This window comes from Brassica napus, chromosome A1 (assembly GCF_020379485.1).
Source record: "Brassica napus cultivar Da-Ae chromosome A1, Da-Ae, whole genome shotgun sequence".
Classification (NCBI taxonomy): domain Eukaryota; kingdom Viridiplantae; phylum Streptophyta; class Magnoliopsida; order Brassicales; family Brassicaceae; genus Brassica; species Brassica napus.
The window spans coordinates 15,790,215-15,807,698 of record NC_063434.1 but is presented as its reverse complement, the minus strand read 5'-3'; the positions used below and the strand labels follow the sequence as shown (position 1 = coordinate 15,807,698).

The window sequence follows — 17,484 nt, the reverse complement described above, 5'->3', positions numbered from 1 at the left end:
CGAGTCGAACTCGCCCTGTAAAATCTTCTTCTTTTGTTTTGGCCATTGTGCGTAAGATTAGGGCTCATCGTTTCTCTGTGTGCTTCGCTTCTTCTCTCTATCTCTTGGAATCGTCACATCCCCTCGAAGTACATCGTTAATGGCGGTTCTCGGACTCTAGCAAGCTTTCATCAATCAATCATTCTCCATTCTTTATCAATCCTTCACTTGGTAAATCAAAATCTCAAAGGCTATGTCAGGTCTTCTTAATGGTTCACGTTTCTAGATTCATCTCTTTCTATCTCTCTCTCTCTCTCTCCGGTGTGCAGGAATCTCTTGGATCTTAGATTCGGTTGATTCAAATCTAAGGAAGTCGATTTGGGATTAGGTTAGGTTGTGGTAATGGAGGCGAAGGTTCCTCGACCAAGGGGGAGACCGAGGAAACGCCAGAAACTAGAGGTTGATAATCGAACGCCTAATGCGAAATTGAACAATCGAGGGAAGAAGCAGGTTTCGGAAGTGGAGCCGGCTGTGCCGATATCTCTTCTGGGTCGTTATGTGCTGAAAGATTTCGGCAAAGATGGAGCTTTTCTAGGGAAGATAGTGTCTTACGAGACTGGTTTATACAGAGTGGAATACGAAGATGGTGATTTTGAGGATATGGAAAGTGGTGATCTTCGTCCTTTTCTTATTGAGGATTGTAGCAGCTTGGAAGATGAGCTATGCCTTCGAAGGAGTAAGCTAGATAAACTCATTGTGAAGAAGGAGGTGAAAAAGAACAAAAATCACCCGGAGAACAAAGGGAATGGAGTCAAGGCCTCAACTTCTGAGGCAGAATGTGAAGATGGTGATTCAGAATCCTCTGATTGTGAAGACGAGAGAGGTTCAGTTTTTGAAAATGATGCTCCTGTTCTTCTGCCTGTTGATTTACCACCTTCATCAGGAACAGTTGGTATCCCAGAGGATGCTGTGGTACATCTCTTTTCTGTGTACGGGTTCTTAAGGTCGTTCAGTTTTCAGCTGTATATCTGCCCATTTGAACTGGATGATTTTGTGGGAGCGTTGAGATTCTCAGGACCAAATTCTTTGTTGGATTCTGTTCATGTGGCCTTGATGCGGGCATTGAAGGGTCATCTTGAGAGACTCTCCGCAGACGAGTCTGACCTGGCTTCAAAATGCTTGAAGTAAGTGCAACTAGATTTTATAGCTTTCGTATAAATTTCCCTTATTTTGAAAGCTTCTGTTTTACCTTCATAGCTAATGTTTTACTGGTTTCATTGTGTAAAAACCATCTTACGAAATAGCATATTAGGTTATTGGGTATCTTAACCACAAGGACTCTAGATATTTGCATATGTTTAAATTAGTTTTTCACCTCAAGCTTAAGAATTGTGTTATCATTTAATGCCTATTCACCCAAATCTCTTATAGCTGTTAGTAGGAAGTTTTTTTTTGGCGGTGGTTATAAAGGAAGGAAGGGACTTGCACTTTTCTACCAGTGCAAATGGATGAAAGAGCTTGTTGTAGGATACCCACCTGTTTAGTTGATAGCATCTCACAAATTTTGTTACTTGGCCGTCTGCAGGTGCATTGATTGGAGCTTGCTCGATGTGCTAACTTGGCCTGTTTATTTGGTTCAATACTTAACTGCAATGGCGCATGCAAGTGGGCCTCAGTGGAATTGGTTTTACAAATTTGTCCTGGAAATGGAGTATTATTCTTTACCCGTTGGGATGAAATTGAAGATTCTGCAAATTCTTTGTGATGATATCTTTGATGTGGTAGATCTAAGAAGCGAAATAGATGCACGTGAAGAATCTGAAATTGGATTTGATCCTGACAGAATTGCCACTAATCTTCCTGAAAGCAGACCTAGACGGGTCCACCCCAGATTCTCTAAAACCTCAGCTTGCATGGAGAAAGGGGCTACAGATATGGTCCCAATAAAGCATGGGATAAGCTCAGCAAACGCGTCTAAAAATTTTGGTTCAAATGAAGTTAACTCAGATATGGATGAAAACAGCGATGAATGTAGGATTTGTGGAATGGATGGGACTTTGCTTTGTTGTGATGGATGTCCTTTAGCATATCACTCAAGATGCATTGGTGTGGTGAAAATGTATATACCAGACGGGCCATGGTTTTGTCCAGAGTGCTCTATCAACAAAAAGGGGCCGAAGATTGCTCATGGAACCTCACTTAGAGGAGCTGTACAGTTTGGAATGGATCCTCATGGGCGGCTCTTCTTGGGTACTTGCAATCACTTGCTGGTGTATGTTTTCGATGCCTTAATTCATATATGTTTTATGCATTTAATTGGAGTTAAAGAGCTGATCTTTCAATCATATGCCCCTGCTAGCGTTGGTTATTTAGGATTGACTAGGTTCTAGACATATTTGCCAACCTTTTGTCCCGGCAAGAGGCTAGAACACTTAAATTGCTTTAATTTTCTTGCTCTGACACTGATGTTTATCTTAAATCACAGGCTTAACGTATCTGTCAATGGAGATACAGCTGTAAAGTACTACAGCGTCAATGACTTATCAAAAGTTGTACGAGTGCTTTTATCAGCATCAAGCCATGCGCTAGAATATCTGGATATTTGCAAAGCGATCGCCCAATACTGGGAACTTCCGGAAGGTATTATTTTCTCTTTGAGAGAAAGAGATATTGGTTTAGATGAGGCAAAGGATAAAGTGGATGCCAAGGTTACAGAGATCAAGTCCGATGGTGCAAATATTTCCGGTAGAAACGACATCCAAACTGTGTTTGACCTACCGACATCTGCTTTGAGTAATACTCGAAATGGTGTTATAGAAGGTTCAAGTGGAATGCATGAGAAGAAATTGGCTGCTGGTGTTACATACTCCGGCTTGTTATTTAAACCCCAAGCGTACAATAATCATTACACAAACGGGGAGTTGGCTGTATCGGCTGCTGCCACTTTGGCTGATCTAACATCAGAGGAAGCCCATGAACCTGATCTTCGCAAGTACAGTACTGCCAAGAAAGCTGCATCAAATAACATCTTAGTGCAGATGAAAGCATTTTCATTAGTAGCTTCACGTTTCTTCTGGCCAAGTCCTGATAAAAAGGAAATTACCAGAGAGAGGTGTGGTTGGTGTCATTCTTGCAAACTCACATCTGCAAGCAAGAGAGGATGCATGTTAAATGCAGCTGTATCGGGTGCCACTAAGGGTGCTATGAAGATCTTCAGTGGACTTTTTCCTCTAAGGAATGGGGATGGAGTGCTTTCAAGTATTGCAGCATATGCTCTATATCTAGAGGAAAGCTTGCGTGGTCTGACTGCCGGCCCATTTCTCAGTGAAACTCTCAGAAAACAGTGGCGTAAGCAGGTAGAGGAAGCCTCAACATGCAAAGCCGTAAAGGCACTCCTACTTGAAGTGAGTAGTTCTTTATAATAATTTTCTTGGTTAATACACTTCTTATATACTCTCCTTTTTGTTTCTTAAAACATTGGAACACTCTTGGTCTATTTTTCTCTAGATTAAATCTGATAGTCGACACTATATTATGATATACTAATGGTTGTCTCATCGAATTTATCTTGTTCTCTAACATCTCAATGTGGGTTGTTTATCTTGGTTGCAGCTTGAGGAAAATATTTGCAGTATTGCTCTGTCAACCGATTGGTTTAAACTGATGGACGATTGGTTAATAGAACTCTCTATGTTCCCAAGTGCTCCGCTTACTGTTGTGGTTGCACAGAAACGTGGACCTGGTAGGAGGAGGCAAAGGAACCTCGCTGAAGTTACAGCTGAAGGTTCTGAAGATGATAGCTTTACTTGGTGGAGAGGAGGGAAGTTATCAAAAGTTATACTTTCGAAAGCAGTTTTGTCACAGTCAGCAATAAGGAAAGCAGCTTGTCAAGGTATACTTGTTTGTTTAATTTTCCGATTGCGCCACCACACTGAAAATCCTAATTTATTCCACTAAATTATCATTCTTTGTTTCTTATTAGGCGGTTCTAAAAAGATATCTGGATTTAGTTATGGTGATGCTTCTTACATCCCTAAGAGAAGTAGACGGTCTATTTGGAAAGCTGCAGTTGAAAGTAGCAAGAACATATCTCAGCTTGCTCTTCAGGTTTGTGTCTATATTTTATGGTTTCTGTTGTAGTTTGTATTTTTCGTTGTTGCGTTTCTGAGATTCAATCAAATTTTTGGGCCAGGTAAGGTATCTGGATATGAGTATAAGGTGGAGTGAACTTGTAAGGCCAGAGCAAAATCTCCAGGATGTCAAAGGCCTAGAGACAGATGCCAACGTTTTTAGAAATGCTCGAATATGTGACAAAAAGATTAGTGATACCAAGGTTAGCTACGGAGTTTTCTTTGGAAATCAAAAGCATCTGCCATCACGAGTCATGAAGAACATAATCGAGGTCGAGAAAACCCAAGATGGAAATGAAAAGTATTGGTTTCAGGAAGCACGTGTTCCCTTATACCTGATCAAAGAATTTGAAGAGAGCTTGCATAGAGTACCAATGCCACCAACCAAGAAGCCATCAGATAAATTATCGAAGCTGCAGAAAAAGCAGCTGAAAGCTTCCCGCACTGACTTATTTTCATATATAGCCTCAAGGAGGGACAACATGGAGAAATGTTCTTGTGCGTCATGTTATCATGATGTTCTGCTGCGGTAATCTTTTGTTTTCTTTACCTCTCGAAGGATTGTTTTACACTGTCACTTTAATTGTGTATCTCACTAATTTTCTCTTCCCACTATGTGACATGTTGGCAGGGATACAACAACATGCAGTTCCTGCCAAGGTACAAAACCTCCCTCTTACTCTTTCTAGTTTTGCATTTAGTATGGTAACTAGAAATGCAAGTTGCTGGTATCTGACTTGCTAACCTGATGACTGTTTCTTTAGTTCAAGAAGAAACACTAAGTGCTATACTTGATTAGAGTTTAGATCAAGAATAAAAGTTTGATCACATGCTTGGCAAAGCTTGCTTGGGACTGTAAATTTCTGTTGTATAATTTCATTATGAGTCAGTTTGTACTGAAATGTGGATTGTCATGTCTTTTTTTTCAGGATTTTGTCACAATGAGTGCACTTGGAAATCGCAACACACAAATGGAAAAATTGAAGTTGTAGTCACCTGCAAAAAGTGCTATCTTGCAAAAACTCGTCTTCCAACAAATATCAACCACAGACAACCGACAACACCCCAGCTCACGATCACCGGACGACATCAAAGTATAGTCACTCCAGTCATTAAGATTAAGCCTCCTAGTCAACAGTTATCATCCCAGAAAACACAGGAGAAGCCTTCTGGAATCAAACAAGTCGCTCCTGCTTCCGCTGTTGCATCCAATAATAAACCGAAGACATTGTCCTGTGGAATCATGTGGAGGAAAAAGAACTTGGAGGACACAGGCGTTGATTTCAGGAAACAAAACATTCTCTTGGCTGGAAGATCAGATAAACCCAATCTGGAACCGGTTTGTGGGCTCTGCCAGAAGCCGTACAATCCTGGGTTGACGTATATTCACTGTACAAAATGCGAAAGTAAGCAGAATCATTTACTCAGTAACCTTTTTCCAAGTTCTTATTTCTTGAATGCCTTTTCATATCAATGTATCTGAATCTTCAAATGCAGAGTGGTTCCACACTGAAGCTGTTAAGCTGGAGGAGTCACAAATTCCTGAAGTGGTTGGGTTCAAATGTTGCAAATGTCGTCGTATACGACAACCTGAATGCCCTTACATCGATCCAAAACTCAGAGAACAGAAGGAGATCAAAAGATTAGTCTTCAAGAACCAGAAACAAAGGCAAGGAAGCTCCGGGTTGGATTCTGATTCGGAAAGAATGTCAGAACAACAAGACTCGAAACCTTCTACTCCTATGCCTGCTACTCCTATGTTTCCACCTATGGACGCTTTTTTCCCCGAGGATGATCCGCTTCTGGTATCAGTTTCCAAAGTTGAACAAATCACACCAACTAATTTCGATCTTGAGTGGAACACGGGTGCTTCTGCACCTGGACCTGGTCCTCAGAAGCTACCAGTGAGAAGACAAGCGAAACGAGAGGACTGTAATGCCGAGCCACAGCCTATGGTGAAACCCGAAGAAGCCGAGCAAGCTTTGCCTGTTGTCTCGGACTGGGATGCGTCTGGCGAGCTACTATTCGACTACGAGGACATGGAATTTGAACCTCAGACCTATTTCTCATTGACCGAGTTGCTAACAGCCGATGATAGCAATGGTCAGGGTGAGATCAATGGAGATAAGGATGTTCCAGTAATTAACCCTCAAGGAGAAACAACAGAAGAAGAATATGAAGAGATGGGGCCATGTCAGAGATGTTCGCAGATTGAGCCAGTGCCTGATCTGTTCTGCACGGTCTGTGGATTGCTAATACATTCTCACTGCTCTCCATGGGAGGAACCATTGTCCTTCCCCGGAACTAGCTGGAGCTGTGGTCAGTGCCGTGAGTGGCAGTAGCAGTAGCAGTAGCTGGACTCTGGCTTTGTGGGTCTCTTCCGCCAAATTGACTTGCGACATTCTTTGTTTTTCCTTGACACAATGATTCGTTTCCTCAGTTGGCTTATTATGGCGGATGAGCTTGTAATTTCTTTATGGGTTTTTCGTGGTATATATAATGGATACGTGTTTTCTTCATATAGTTGTGTTATGTCATGGGTTTTCGACGACATCGACGTGCATAGCTTCATAAGAGTGGAGTCCTTGTTTTCTGCTATGTACGAATTTCTTTTCCTAAGTCAGTTCGACCTGGACAGCGCTTTTTTAAAAACGCCTGTAAGGTTCATGCAGTAAAGAAATGCCAAGGAAAAGGCAATCTCCAACTCTGTTTCCTGCCTTTTTCCGCAAAAAAGAAAAAAAAGAATCGAGTGAAATAACTAACAAGCAAACATGGCACAAGGAGCAAAAACACATTATGTAAACGATATTTTACAAGCTAGTAACACAACATTCATTTGTCGTCTGCAAATAACAAGCATTCATAAACAACAGTCTGCAAGCATATGAGTACATAAAAGAGCAAAACCACATTATGCAAACGATATTTTAGAGGCCTCAGAATAAACTTTTAAGTAGGTTTCTAAGTCTGTAGAGTAAAACCATAAACACTTCAACGTCTTGCTGTTCTTCTGGCTTTAAAGAACTTCTCTCTGATAGAGATCAACTCCTTTGTAGCTTCACTCAAGCTTCTATCCGGTTCGTCCGTGGTTCTTGACAGCACCTAAGTCCCACCTCCAAAATCTGTGCCCTGCACACAGCAATAGGGAAACCGACTCTGAGACCATTGTGAAAAATCGATTTGTCTGCAATATCCAACACTCTCTAGCAACGCAGATTTGATGTAGCCGTGGAGCGTAAAGTATCCACCAAATAACTCATCAGTTGGTCGTTTTCCGGTGAACATTTCCAAAAGCAGAACTCCAAAACTATACACATCGCCATGTATTAATGGTTGTCCTCCCACTCCATATTCTGAACAAGATCCACTCCATATTAATGGTATTAATTCATAGAAACAAGATTGTAGTGAAACAAAAATATTTTTTTTTCATTGAACATTTGAGATGTGTGATAATATTACCTGGTGCGACATGGTTCCTCTAACATCAGCTGAGCTTAGTTGGTTCAAAAAGGACTCTTGATCGAACTTGAATGGAAGACGAGCGAGGCCAAAATCGCTAACATGGGCAGTCAAATCATCGTCTAGGAGGATGTTGCTTGGTTTTATATCGCAGTGATAGGTCATAACAATGAACATAGTCTAAAACAGAAGCAACATCTACAGAAATATTGAGCCTTTCAAGAAGCGTCAAGGTTCTTGAAGGCTTACGAATCTCTTCCACTTCCTCCAGGTGCAGCCACATGTCAATGCTTCCATTAGGCATAACTCATAGATGAGAGTTCTGAACTCGTTTCCTTGAAAATCAGTACTCAAAAAAGCCGTCAACAGTTTCACAAGATTATGATGCCTTATGTCCTTGAGGGATTCACATTCTGTCATAAAACTCTTCATTGCTCCATGTCTTTGCATGTTTAGAACTTTTACAGCAACAACCATGTTCTCAGCAGGGAGAAAGTCTTTAAACACGGTACCAAAACTTTCTCACCCAATCACAATTGTAACGGACTAATGGGCATTCCACGGCCGCTCTCTCGGCTCGTGGATTCCATTTTGTATGATGGATGATGCGTTAATTTTTCGGAACCCTATAGTCTTGTTTACTAACCATGCAATCACCACATGATTTTTTCTCGTGCTTTGGCCTCACTCACACGATATCGCGAATCACATCCATCCTTATACTACTCCAGCTCATCATGCTTACCTCTAGGGTTCGAAGCCGATGTATGTCTGAAAAGGTAAACGCAATTTAATGACTTAGATAGCCAAATTGATTTTCTTAAACCTTTCATTATATACCACAAACTAGGATGTTGTAACATTGTCTAATGAGAAGCCATCGCATTTCGAATCTCTCTGTAGTTCATCCTCTCATAGAAGACCTCCATTGTGGAAGGAGTTGGATTATTAGTCTGCTAGTTCTTCTTTCTTTTTCTGAACTAACATAGAGAGTTGAAGCTACTATCAGCAGAAAAAAAGCTATACCTATATTACTGACCCCAAATCACTATTTTTTTTACAGGAAATGAATTTTTTATGGCTTATTTGAAAAAAGAACAAAAAAATGGAAAAGAACAATTACTACTTTTCTTCCTACTTATTTTTATAAAGAATACTTTTTTTTTTAAATGAAAAGAATACTCGAGAATTATATGTAATCAATATTCCTAGTAGATGATGTAAATATTTAAGAAATGAATAGAAATTCATTGTTCTCATTAATTCCATAAGTCACCGGTTAGAGCCAAGAGTATAATGAAAACTCACAGATCTTGGGTGTAAATCACTCATATTATTTGTTGAGAACCGATTCATTAAAGAACCGGTTTATGTGGTGTGAGTGAATCAGAATGTGCGGCCTGAGCTTGCGATGACAAATTGTTGATGTTTTCAAGCTAACAAAACGGCTAGGAATTCTCAAAGCTCAAGAAATATCGCTTCTAAACATTTACCACCGCAAAGATACAAAGACCTCTAAAAGCAATGATACAAATTGAATATTATAATTATAATAACCCCACAAGCTCTACATGTATATATGTAATTTGGTATCGAACTCAAGAATTTTAGAAAGGAGGAACATAACAAAGCCTAAGTAAAAGATCACTGAGAAAAGATAAAAGAGGATACACACCCAAAAGACCTCGCAATACAAAATGTGTGCATAAAGAATGCAAAACTACAGACCAAACTCACAAATAGACGGACACAGGCATTTGGATCAAAACTAAGCTCACTCTTACTCTGCCTCTGCAAGCCCTCTCACATCTTCTGATTTTACTCTTTGCATATCAACGATGATCTTCACATCGTGCCACTGTAAGCGTTTGTCTTACCAGGTTGAATCAAAGTAAGCCCGCTAACATAGCTCCTGGATCATTAGCATCCACCGCTGGGCTAGGCGGTTGAGCTAAAGGTGCAGCTGGTACTGGCACCGCTGGAACCAGAGCTCGAGAGCCCATCGGGATGGCGATTAATTGTTCTTTAATGAATTCTTTCAACCTGTATAGACGAAGGTAAAATCAGCCAATCATGGAATGGAAGAGTTGTGTTCTTATCATGAAGTTTAGGGCTGATTGTGTTAGTGGAAGAGACGATTATCATACTCAAATGTAAGGGTTGAATCTCCTGAGGCTACAGTCAACCGCAGTTGGGTCCTGTCCGCTGGGTCTGTTTCAATCCTTGCCTGCGATTGAAGAAAAATACGAACACGTTGAGATGGAGAAAGAAACACCCAGGTTGGAACTTCGATTACTAAATCTCACCAAACAGAGCATGGGTCTTGTGTTTTCTGAGTAGAAGGTTGTGCTTGCCACTAGATTATTAGGGTTGGGATCCTACATCAGACCACGTAATTATATATATTAAGGTCAGCATATGATCACCCGGAAACTTTTAGATAGATATTATATTAAAAGAGATGCTTACAAGCCCGGGGCATATCGTCACCCGGAAACTGTTGAATAGATTTTCCATTTCCGAAAGAGAAAGAGGTCTTACACCTCTAACCTGCGGGAAATTGCAGTTTCATTTAATGACGCAAACGAGACATTAGTAGCGTATGAATTTCATTCAGGAATACATACAACTTCTTGAAGTTTCAATGGTGGTCCTGAAAGTGATCTCCATTGTGGGAAGAACTCTTCAGATGTCAACTGTAGAGGTTGAAGAAACTTATTCAAGACTGCTGGGAGGCGTAATTTGGCACTGACCTATAAGAGAGACGAGAAGTCAGAGAGAGGCGAACAAGAAACCCTGTCTGTAAACAAGCTATCATATCGTCTTATCCAATGATTCAGTAACTACCATGCTTGTACCAAACTTGTAGGAGAAATCCAAAACCGCAACATCCCTGCTAGGACGGATGTTCATCACTTCGAGTGGACATTGTACCTAAGACCATAAGAAACAGGTAACATAAAAATTGATAGAAAAATATTAGGATCAGTTTAACCTATATATATATGTGTGTATATATAAGTACCTGTGCTCGAGGAGGAATGGTATCAGGTACAAGAGACAGTTCCAGTTTTAAATGAGCAGGGGGTAGTATTAGAGCTTGAACAGACGTAAGTGGAGAAGTAACTTTATTTCCCAAGAAGAGGACAAGTCTTCCATGGTGTCCTCGCCATTCAGCTTTCACACCAATCTGAGAGAGTACCAACATTTTTTAGAATGTTAGATCATTGTAACCATGAATTAAAATAGAGTATTGTGATCTTCACCATTCAAAGTAGACCACAAAAAGTAAAAGTTCGCCATATGTGAAACAGATAACCAAATACAAAGAGAAAGGAGTTGACAAAAGAAGAAATCAAACCTGAATATAAGGATCCTCATATAAGACACCACTATCTTTCAAACATAAAGCATTGAATCTCTCGGTGATATTTCCAATCGGCTGTTTAAGAAAAGAAAAACAAATAAGAAAACAATAACAAGGATCTAAATGGAGAGTATGATTGCAAAAAACAATTAGATGTACATAAAAGGTAAATGGATACTATGTTAGATATGACAAGTCAGTTATGTGCCCGCTCTTCAGAATGTAGGATAACAACCTATCAGTTATGCTGAACTGAGATTAAAACGCAAGTCACTTACAAGGCAAATGACTGATACAGAAAATGACTGACTTTAGAAAGTCGAAACAATTAGCTAAAGTTGTTTAGATATAGCATTTCATCAATGTTTATCCCCTACAACGCCAAAGAGAGTAAAGGAAAGAGCTAAACATACCTCAACCTTGTTTGCTTGGTCACCAATAGGTACGATGGCTGTGCCATCAACTTCATCTGGAATTCCGTCCTCCTCTCTGTAAACACGTTGGTGGCTCCCCATGTCTACCGGCGGAGCCTCTATTGCCAGAGGATCGACCATCTCGCCAAGGAGATCTGCTGATGGAATTTGTGACTGTACTTTACTCAAATCGCCATTTGGCTGAGATTGAGTCTGGGATGCTGACTCGTGGTCCAGCTACATACACAACAAAGATAAAGGGACCGTCAGAAGATATGTGGTGAAAAAATGTCTCCTTTATTTGGACCCAATTGGAGGAAATACCCACTTTGATTCCACTTATGCTTGGAACCTTCAAAGGCGGGGGTGTCCCATTAACAGGCTGTGGGTCAGCCAAAACCAAAGCATTTGAAGGTAGCTGTTGCGCTCTAAGCTTGATCGCACTCTGGTCTGCAGTATCTTCAACATCTTCCACCTTTTTTATCAATGATGACTATGGAAAGACGAAAATTTTCAACATCACATCACCATTATTGAAAGCCTAAAAAAAAATTACCAGATAAGCTGCTTAAACACCAGGAAACAAAACAACAAACCTGGCGCTCAGGAAATTTTGGCATCTCGGCCAATACATCCATCAAGGCAGCCCCTTTTTTACTCAATTCAAAATATTCAACTGCTCGCTGTTGTATCTCCACATCAATACTACTCTCATATCTGCCAACATAAAACTTTAATAAGAAAAGTAGAGCATATAACATGACAAGCAGAACTCCTGGGATGAATAACAAGGTTCGGAACTCTCACTTCTTAAATACATTCCAAATCTGCTTTTGCAATTCTATGTCTGGAGGTTGAGCGTGCATAAGAAGCTTTGCATATGTCGAGAGAAGAAGAGGAATGGTTGGACTCCTGAGAAAAGACAACGGTGGCTAAGGTACAGCAACTAAAAATTACCCAAAGGAAAGAAAAAACACCATGCATCGTTTAGATTTGCTTACGATACAGTGGGAAGCTTCTCATGTAAAATGCCAAAGAGCTCTCTTGCACTACATCCAGGTCGTCTAGCAAGAAGGTGACCATACTCCCCCAAAATATAAGCACTGACCTGAAACATGTATTGAAATATAACTTACTCTAAACTCTGAAATTCGCATACCATTCAAATGGTAAAGAATCGTTTCAAAGTTTGAAAATGTAGAAACTGTGCTTTGCAATTTAGCTAGCATTACGAAAATGAGAATATAAGAATCACAAGTTACCACATTCTGCAATAGAAAGAGCTAATTCTAAAATTTAAGGGCATACGAACCTTCACCATTGTCTCATGTATCGCAATCTTGTCCATATATTCTCTTACTTTTGATGCTGCATAAGGCTGACACATTGAAGAAATTCTAAAGCAAGTTAAGAATGCCACTAAACGAATATATAAAACAGATTTCTTGTAACAAATCTTCATTACCTGCAGGTCTTCATTATTTGTAACAAATTGCACCACACGAAACCAAATGTCATCACTAACAAAATCTCCCGCGTTATCAATCAACTGAAGGATCACATCTACATACCTGATCAACATCACAGGAATCATGTTCCGTACAAAAGATTGATCAGATTTATCGTGTTGATAATCATAACGATTGGTTAATGCTTCATAATGTTATTGTGTGCATCTCAAAGTGATGTACATATTAGATTGAATCCTTACCAAGATAGATCAGGAGCAAATTTCTCAGCGAGAATAGCAGCTTTAAGTGATAATTCCTCACGCATGGAGAACTCAGCAGTGCTAAGATACTGCATTATATTTTTTCGTATTGAACTTCTATTAAACATCTCACGCAAAAGGAAAACCATAGGTAAAGGAAATATCAATCTTAACAAAAATTACCTGTAACAGCTATTCGACTATACCCTTTGCATTTGACACATCACACATTCCATAAAGCAGATCAAGAGCTCGCCTACGAATACTGCAGGAAGGCAATCCTGGTCAGCATACAAAAATATGAAACAAACATGGGAAAAGTATTGAATCAAATGACAAGGAAGTAGGATATCTCTCTCTTTATAAATATATATACAAGTACATATATAATTATTAACTCTTTACAAATTTACAACTATAAATTGCGGAAGACAGTTTCAATTGCGAACGGTAAGTTTAATGTTTGGTACTCACTCAATATGGTCACAGTGATGATTTATATCATACAAAGTGTACTATCTAATAGTTCTGATACTACTCAATAAGAATTGCTAATATAAATAAATATACCAATAACTATTTAACACAGGATACCAGGAGTATATGTCAAGAAGATGTTGCTTTACTGAAGATTATAGGGAAACAAATTCACAATTTAGTTTTAAGTTGCATATCTACAACCCAAATCGAATCGAATTGATTTCGATTGACACTACCACGGAAGTTATGAACTGCAACCAGTGTTCGTGACTGAATTAGCTCATATTGATATAGTGAAAAACAAAATCAACCTTATATCAGGGTCCTTCAAAGAGGTGATTATCTGAGGCTGGTGCTTCTTTATGATATCTTGGGCATCTGTGATCATCAGCATTCGTGTCATATTCTCCTGCAGTGTTGCAAGTAATGCATCATTATGGCCAACTAATAGATGATCCACCACAAACAGTGCACAGAGTTCTAGCTCGGCTTTACAAGCAGGAAACCAGTATATAAAAACTCACCAAGCCTAGATATCTGATGTTGGGCTCACGTACAGAAATAAATTTTCCTAGGAGAGCAACACACTGTGACATCATTTCCTTCTCAGCATTGAGATGCATGACCTATACCGGAACAACATATTAACAGGTTAAAATACTCAAAATCATACATTCATGATAAACAATTAGTACCAAACGTTTAAGCAAAACAGTACAAAAACTTTTACGCAAAATTGCAGTGAATCGATGAAGGATAGGGTATGTTTAAAAGGAAAGCAAAAAGAAGGTAAACGGAAGATAGACAAGCAAGTAAATCATTTACCAAATATTTAAAACTAGCTATTTCCTTAATAAACAGAATCAAAAGGAAAACGTCCATGCACTAGTCAGCATTCTGTTTTGGGTTCAGATGTCTTGGCAAAAAGGAGTTGAGACATGCCAAGGAGATGGGCAAAAAGGAAAACTGCATCAATGAATTTCATGGCATAAACTTTACGCTAATTATCTGCCTGGAAATCTTACCAAAGATAGAGCTTCAAAGAGCACAGCGTGAGACGCATTGTTCTTGTTCACATTTTTAACAACATCTGTCCCCATCAGTATCCGTTGTAGGACCTGAAATTTACATAGAAAATATTATGAGGCTGATTTTTTTTTTAAATGTATGTAAGCAAGTTTTTTGGAACAAATTGAACCTCGAAAAGGGATCTTCTAGTGCTGGGGTCTTCAATTGTTGGAAAATACTGAAGAGCCCTCATCGTTTTCACCTATGCTAACCAAAAGACATGTAAGTAGCCAAGATAACACTTAAAGAACCACGAATAAAAATGTGCAAGCATCAATTTCAAAAACTATTTCAGCTAAAATGTGAAGTCCAGGGTAATGTAAGGCGGTAAAGCTAGGTAAACAAGAATCAGTAACGCGAGTTAATACAAACCTGGAGCCAAGGAGATGGGATACCATAGTATGTGTACTCCTGAGGAACATCCTGATTCCTAGCAAGGCGTTCTAATATTTTGACACATTTGGGTAGACAACTCGAGTACCCCTCATAGTCATTGGATACCAAAGATACCAGAAGACTCATCGAAGATGTCAAGACACCAAGATCACGTTCATCCAACAGTTGCGCCATACGATCTGCCCTGTAAGCATACGAAGACGAGAATATAAAAGGCACATCTATAAACTGAAATAAAAGAGTATTTAATACGCACCAGCCATCAGCGTTGACAACGTCAGGATTTTTCCTGAACAACCGTAGCAGGCAAAGTGCAGCCTTTTTCCTTACAAGAGGCCTGCAACTGCTAGAAATCTATAAAGCAAAGAAGCCCATAAGTTCAACTGTTACGTACTTATATGGAAGACATGCATCACTACCAAGTCACTTACTAGTAACTTTTGAACATCAGGTGCCAACGACTCTGCAAATTCTCGTCCACCAATATTTCCAACCTACAGAGGAAATTGAGCACAGGACGGTACAAAAGCAAGCATCATTTAATGCCGAAGATGGCTGAAATAATAAGCACGATGCACAAAAATATACTCAATGACCCTTGTGTTGAAATACTAAACTACATATCATAAGCTGAAACTGAAAGATAAGACATCAACATATAATGGGGATGAAAGAGCGCTTACCAAAGTCAATGCAAGGCATTGATAAGTCTCATTCCGTCCAATAATGTCGTTTCGGACTGCATTTATTGCCAACCTCAAAAAATCATGATTCTCATTGAGCAAGCACGATGTGACAATGTAACCAACCTATATCCATGGATGAAAATTTGAACTCAGTTAAAAAAAAAAGCATGAAAATAACAAAACTGGGATATCTAATTGACATTTTGCTTAATTTCCACCTTGACAATATATTCCTAGTCTAACAAGTAACACTACATATTTCCCTTTTCTTAGGCAAATGAGAATACCTGCTTTTCAGGATACTTTGGCGCAGATATAAGAGAAACCGCCTCCATATGACCAAAATCAACATCGTAACCGAGCATATGTATATAAAGCATTTTCCACACATACTTCTTCTTCTTATATGGTGTCAACCCCTATCCATACACGAAAAATTTAATCACGAATGCATGCTGATTCACTTCAAATCTGAACCGCGAAATGGACAAGTTAGCTGAGGGTGATATATTCATCATATACTTATCCAATTTGGATAGTGGACGTCGCAAAACAAAATGCTAATTAATGAAATAACTAGGACATAAAAGTAAACTAATGTTCTACACAAATTCTAGAGAAGCCAAGCAAACTCTAAAACTAACTCGAAACACAGATGGATTTTAAGATTTTTTTATTTTCTAGAGAGAAACAAAAAGGAGACCAAAACCTTGTCGTTTTTGAAGCATGTACGGATGTTACCGAGCTCCTTGTCGACGCGGAGTCGCTCGGCTTCCTTGTTCTGGCAATTTCGGATGTCGCTTATGAAGACGGAGAGACCTCTCATCCCGCTCATGGTCGAAACGTTTCCTCAGATCCACCTCGCTAAACTGGATCTATACACGACGAGACGACGGCAGCTGCAGATCGTCGGAACCCTAATCTGGAAACGGGTGAAATTGGGTTGTCGAATTTATTGGATTCGAAAGGTGGAAGATTAGGAAGGTTATTATTCAGAGAAAGGGAAAGACGACTTTCCTTTTTGAATTTCCAGAAATGTCTTTTATTGGAGAACTGATCGGAAGAATTAATTACCAAACTTCTGATTTTCTGCCATCAAAAATGTCATTTTTTTTTTATTTTTATCCCCATATTCAAATTTATTCATAACTAAAATATAAGTGTTACATGTTACAATAAATCTACCTTAGGTGAGTAAAACATCTATTTATACTAACTAGTGGTTTGTTTGTCCACGCTATGCACGGAGCGGCTATATATTGTTGTAATTTAGTTTTTCTTTGATGTAGTATATCTTGATTGGTGGATGGTATTTTGAAAATTTTAGTTATATGTTAAATGATGAAGCAATATTTGTATTCATGGTGTTGCTAATGGTTTTATGTTTTAAATAGTGTAGGTAGATAGTAAGAAAGTTGTGAATTGTATAAAATAGTCTCGGCATTTGTACTTTAATTTTATGTAGAATCTTATTTTTTTTGTCATGTATTATTTGTTTTTATTGATGTTATTTGTTTTTATATAATAAAATAATAGTGTGAATGGAAAATATTTATTAATGAGGATAAATTATTAATTATTTTTTTCTGAAAATGAGAAAAACAAAGTAGAAAATACTACACAAATAAACTTGGAAATTAAAACATGATATTCCATGTTATTAATCATATTGAAGGTGGAATCATAGATTATTTTCCCTACATATTCAGCAGTTTGTGTTTGTACGAAGCCATTGGTCAATGCATATAAAATGAAAATTATGACCACAAATAAGAGAGCAAAGTTTGTTTAT

The 17,484-nt window shown here is 38.9% G+C and overlaps 1 protein-coding gene and 1 pseudogene across 1 annotated transcript; one reads left to right on the top strand and one right to left on the bottom strand.

Annotated features, from left to right (window-relative positions):
• The first annotated feature begins 26 nt into the window (after positions 1–26).
• On the top strand, positions 27–6,628 carry LOC106428558 (DDT domain-containing protein PTM). The gene is made up of 10 exons (XM_013869311.3): positions 27–210; positions 309–1,163; positions 1,565–2,251; positions 2,465–3,383; positions 3,592–3,871; positions 3,962–4,086; positions 4,172–4,638; positions 4,741–4,769; positions 5,039–5,515; positions 5,607–6,628. The coding sequence occupies exons 2-10, from the start codon at positions 382–384 to the stop codon at positions 6,449–6,451; spliced, it is 4,611 nt and encodes a 1,536-aa protein (XP_013724765.2). The 5' UTR covers positions 27–210; positions 309–381; the 3' UTR covers positions 6,452–6,628.
• Positions 6,629–9,096: 2,468 nt separating this feature from the next.
• LOC106428556 lies at positions 9,097–16,753 on the bottom strand (annotated as a pseudogene).
• Between the last annotated feature and the right edge of the window lie 731 nt (positions 16,754–17,484).

What these genes read in the sequence shown, in the direction of transcription:
- LOC106428558 (XM_013869311.3), top strand. Translation starts at nt 382, where the DNA reads ATGGAGGCGAAGGTTCCTCGACCAAGGGGGAGACCGAGGAAACGCCAG. An exon ending in TAAAGGCACTCCTACTTGAA is followed by an intron (nt 3,384 to 3,591) that starts GTGAGTAGTTCT and finishes TCTTGGTTGCAG; the next exon opens with CTTGAGGAAAATATTTGCAG. An exon ending in AACATGCAGTTCCTGCCAAG is followed by an intron (nt 4,770 to 5,038) that starts GTACAAAACCTC and finishes CTTTTTTTTCAG; the next exon opens with GATTTTGTCACAATGAGTGC.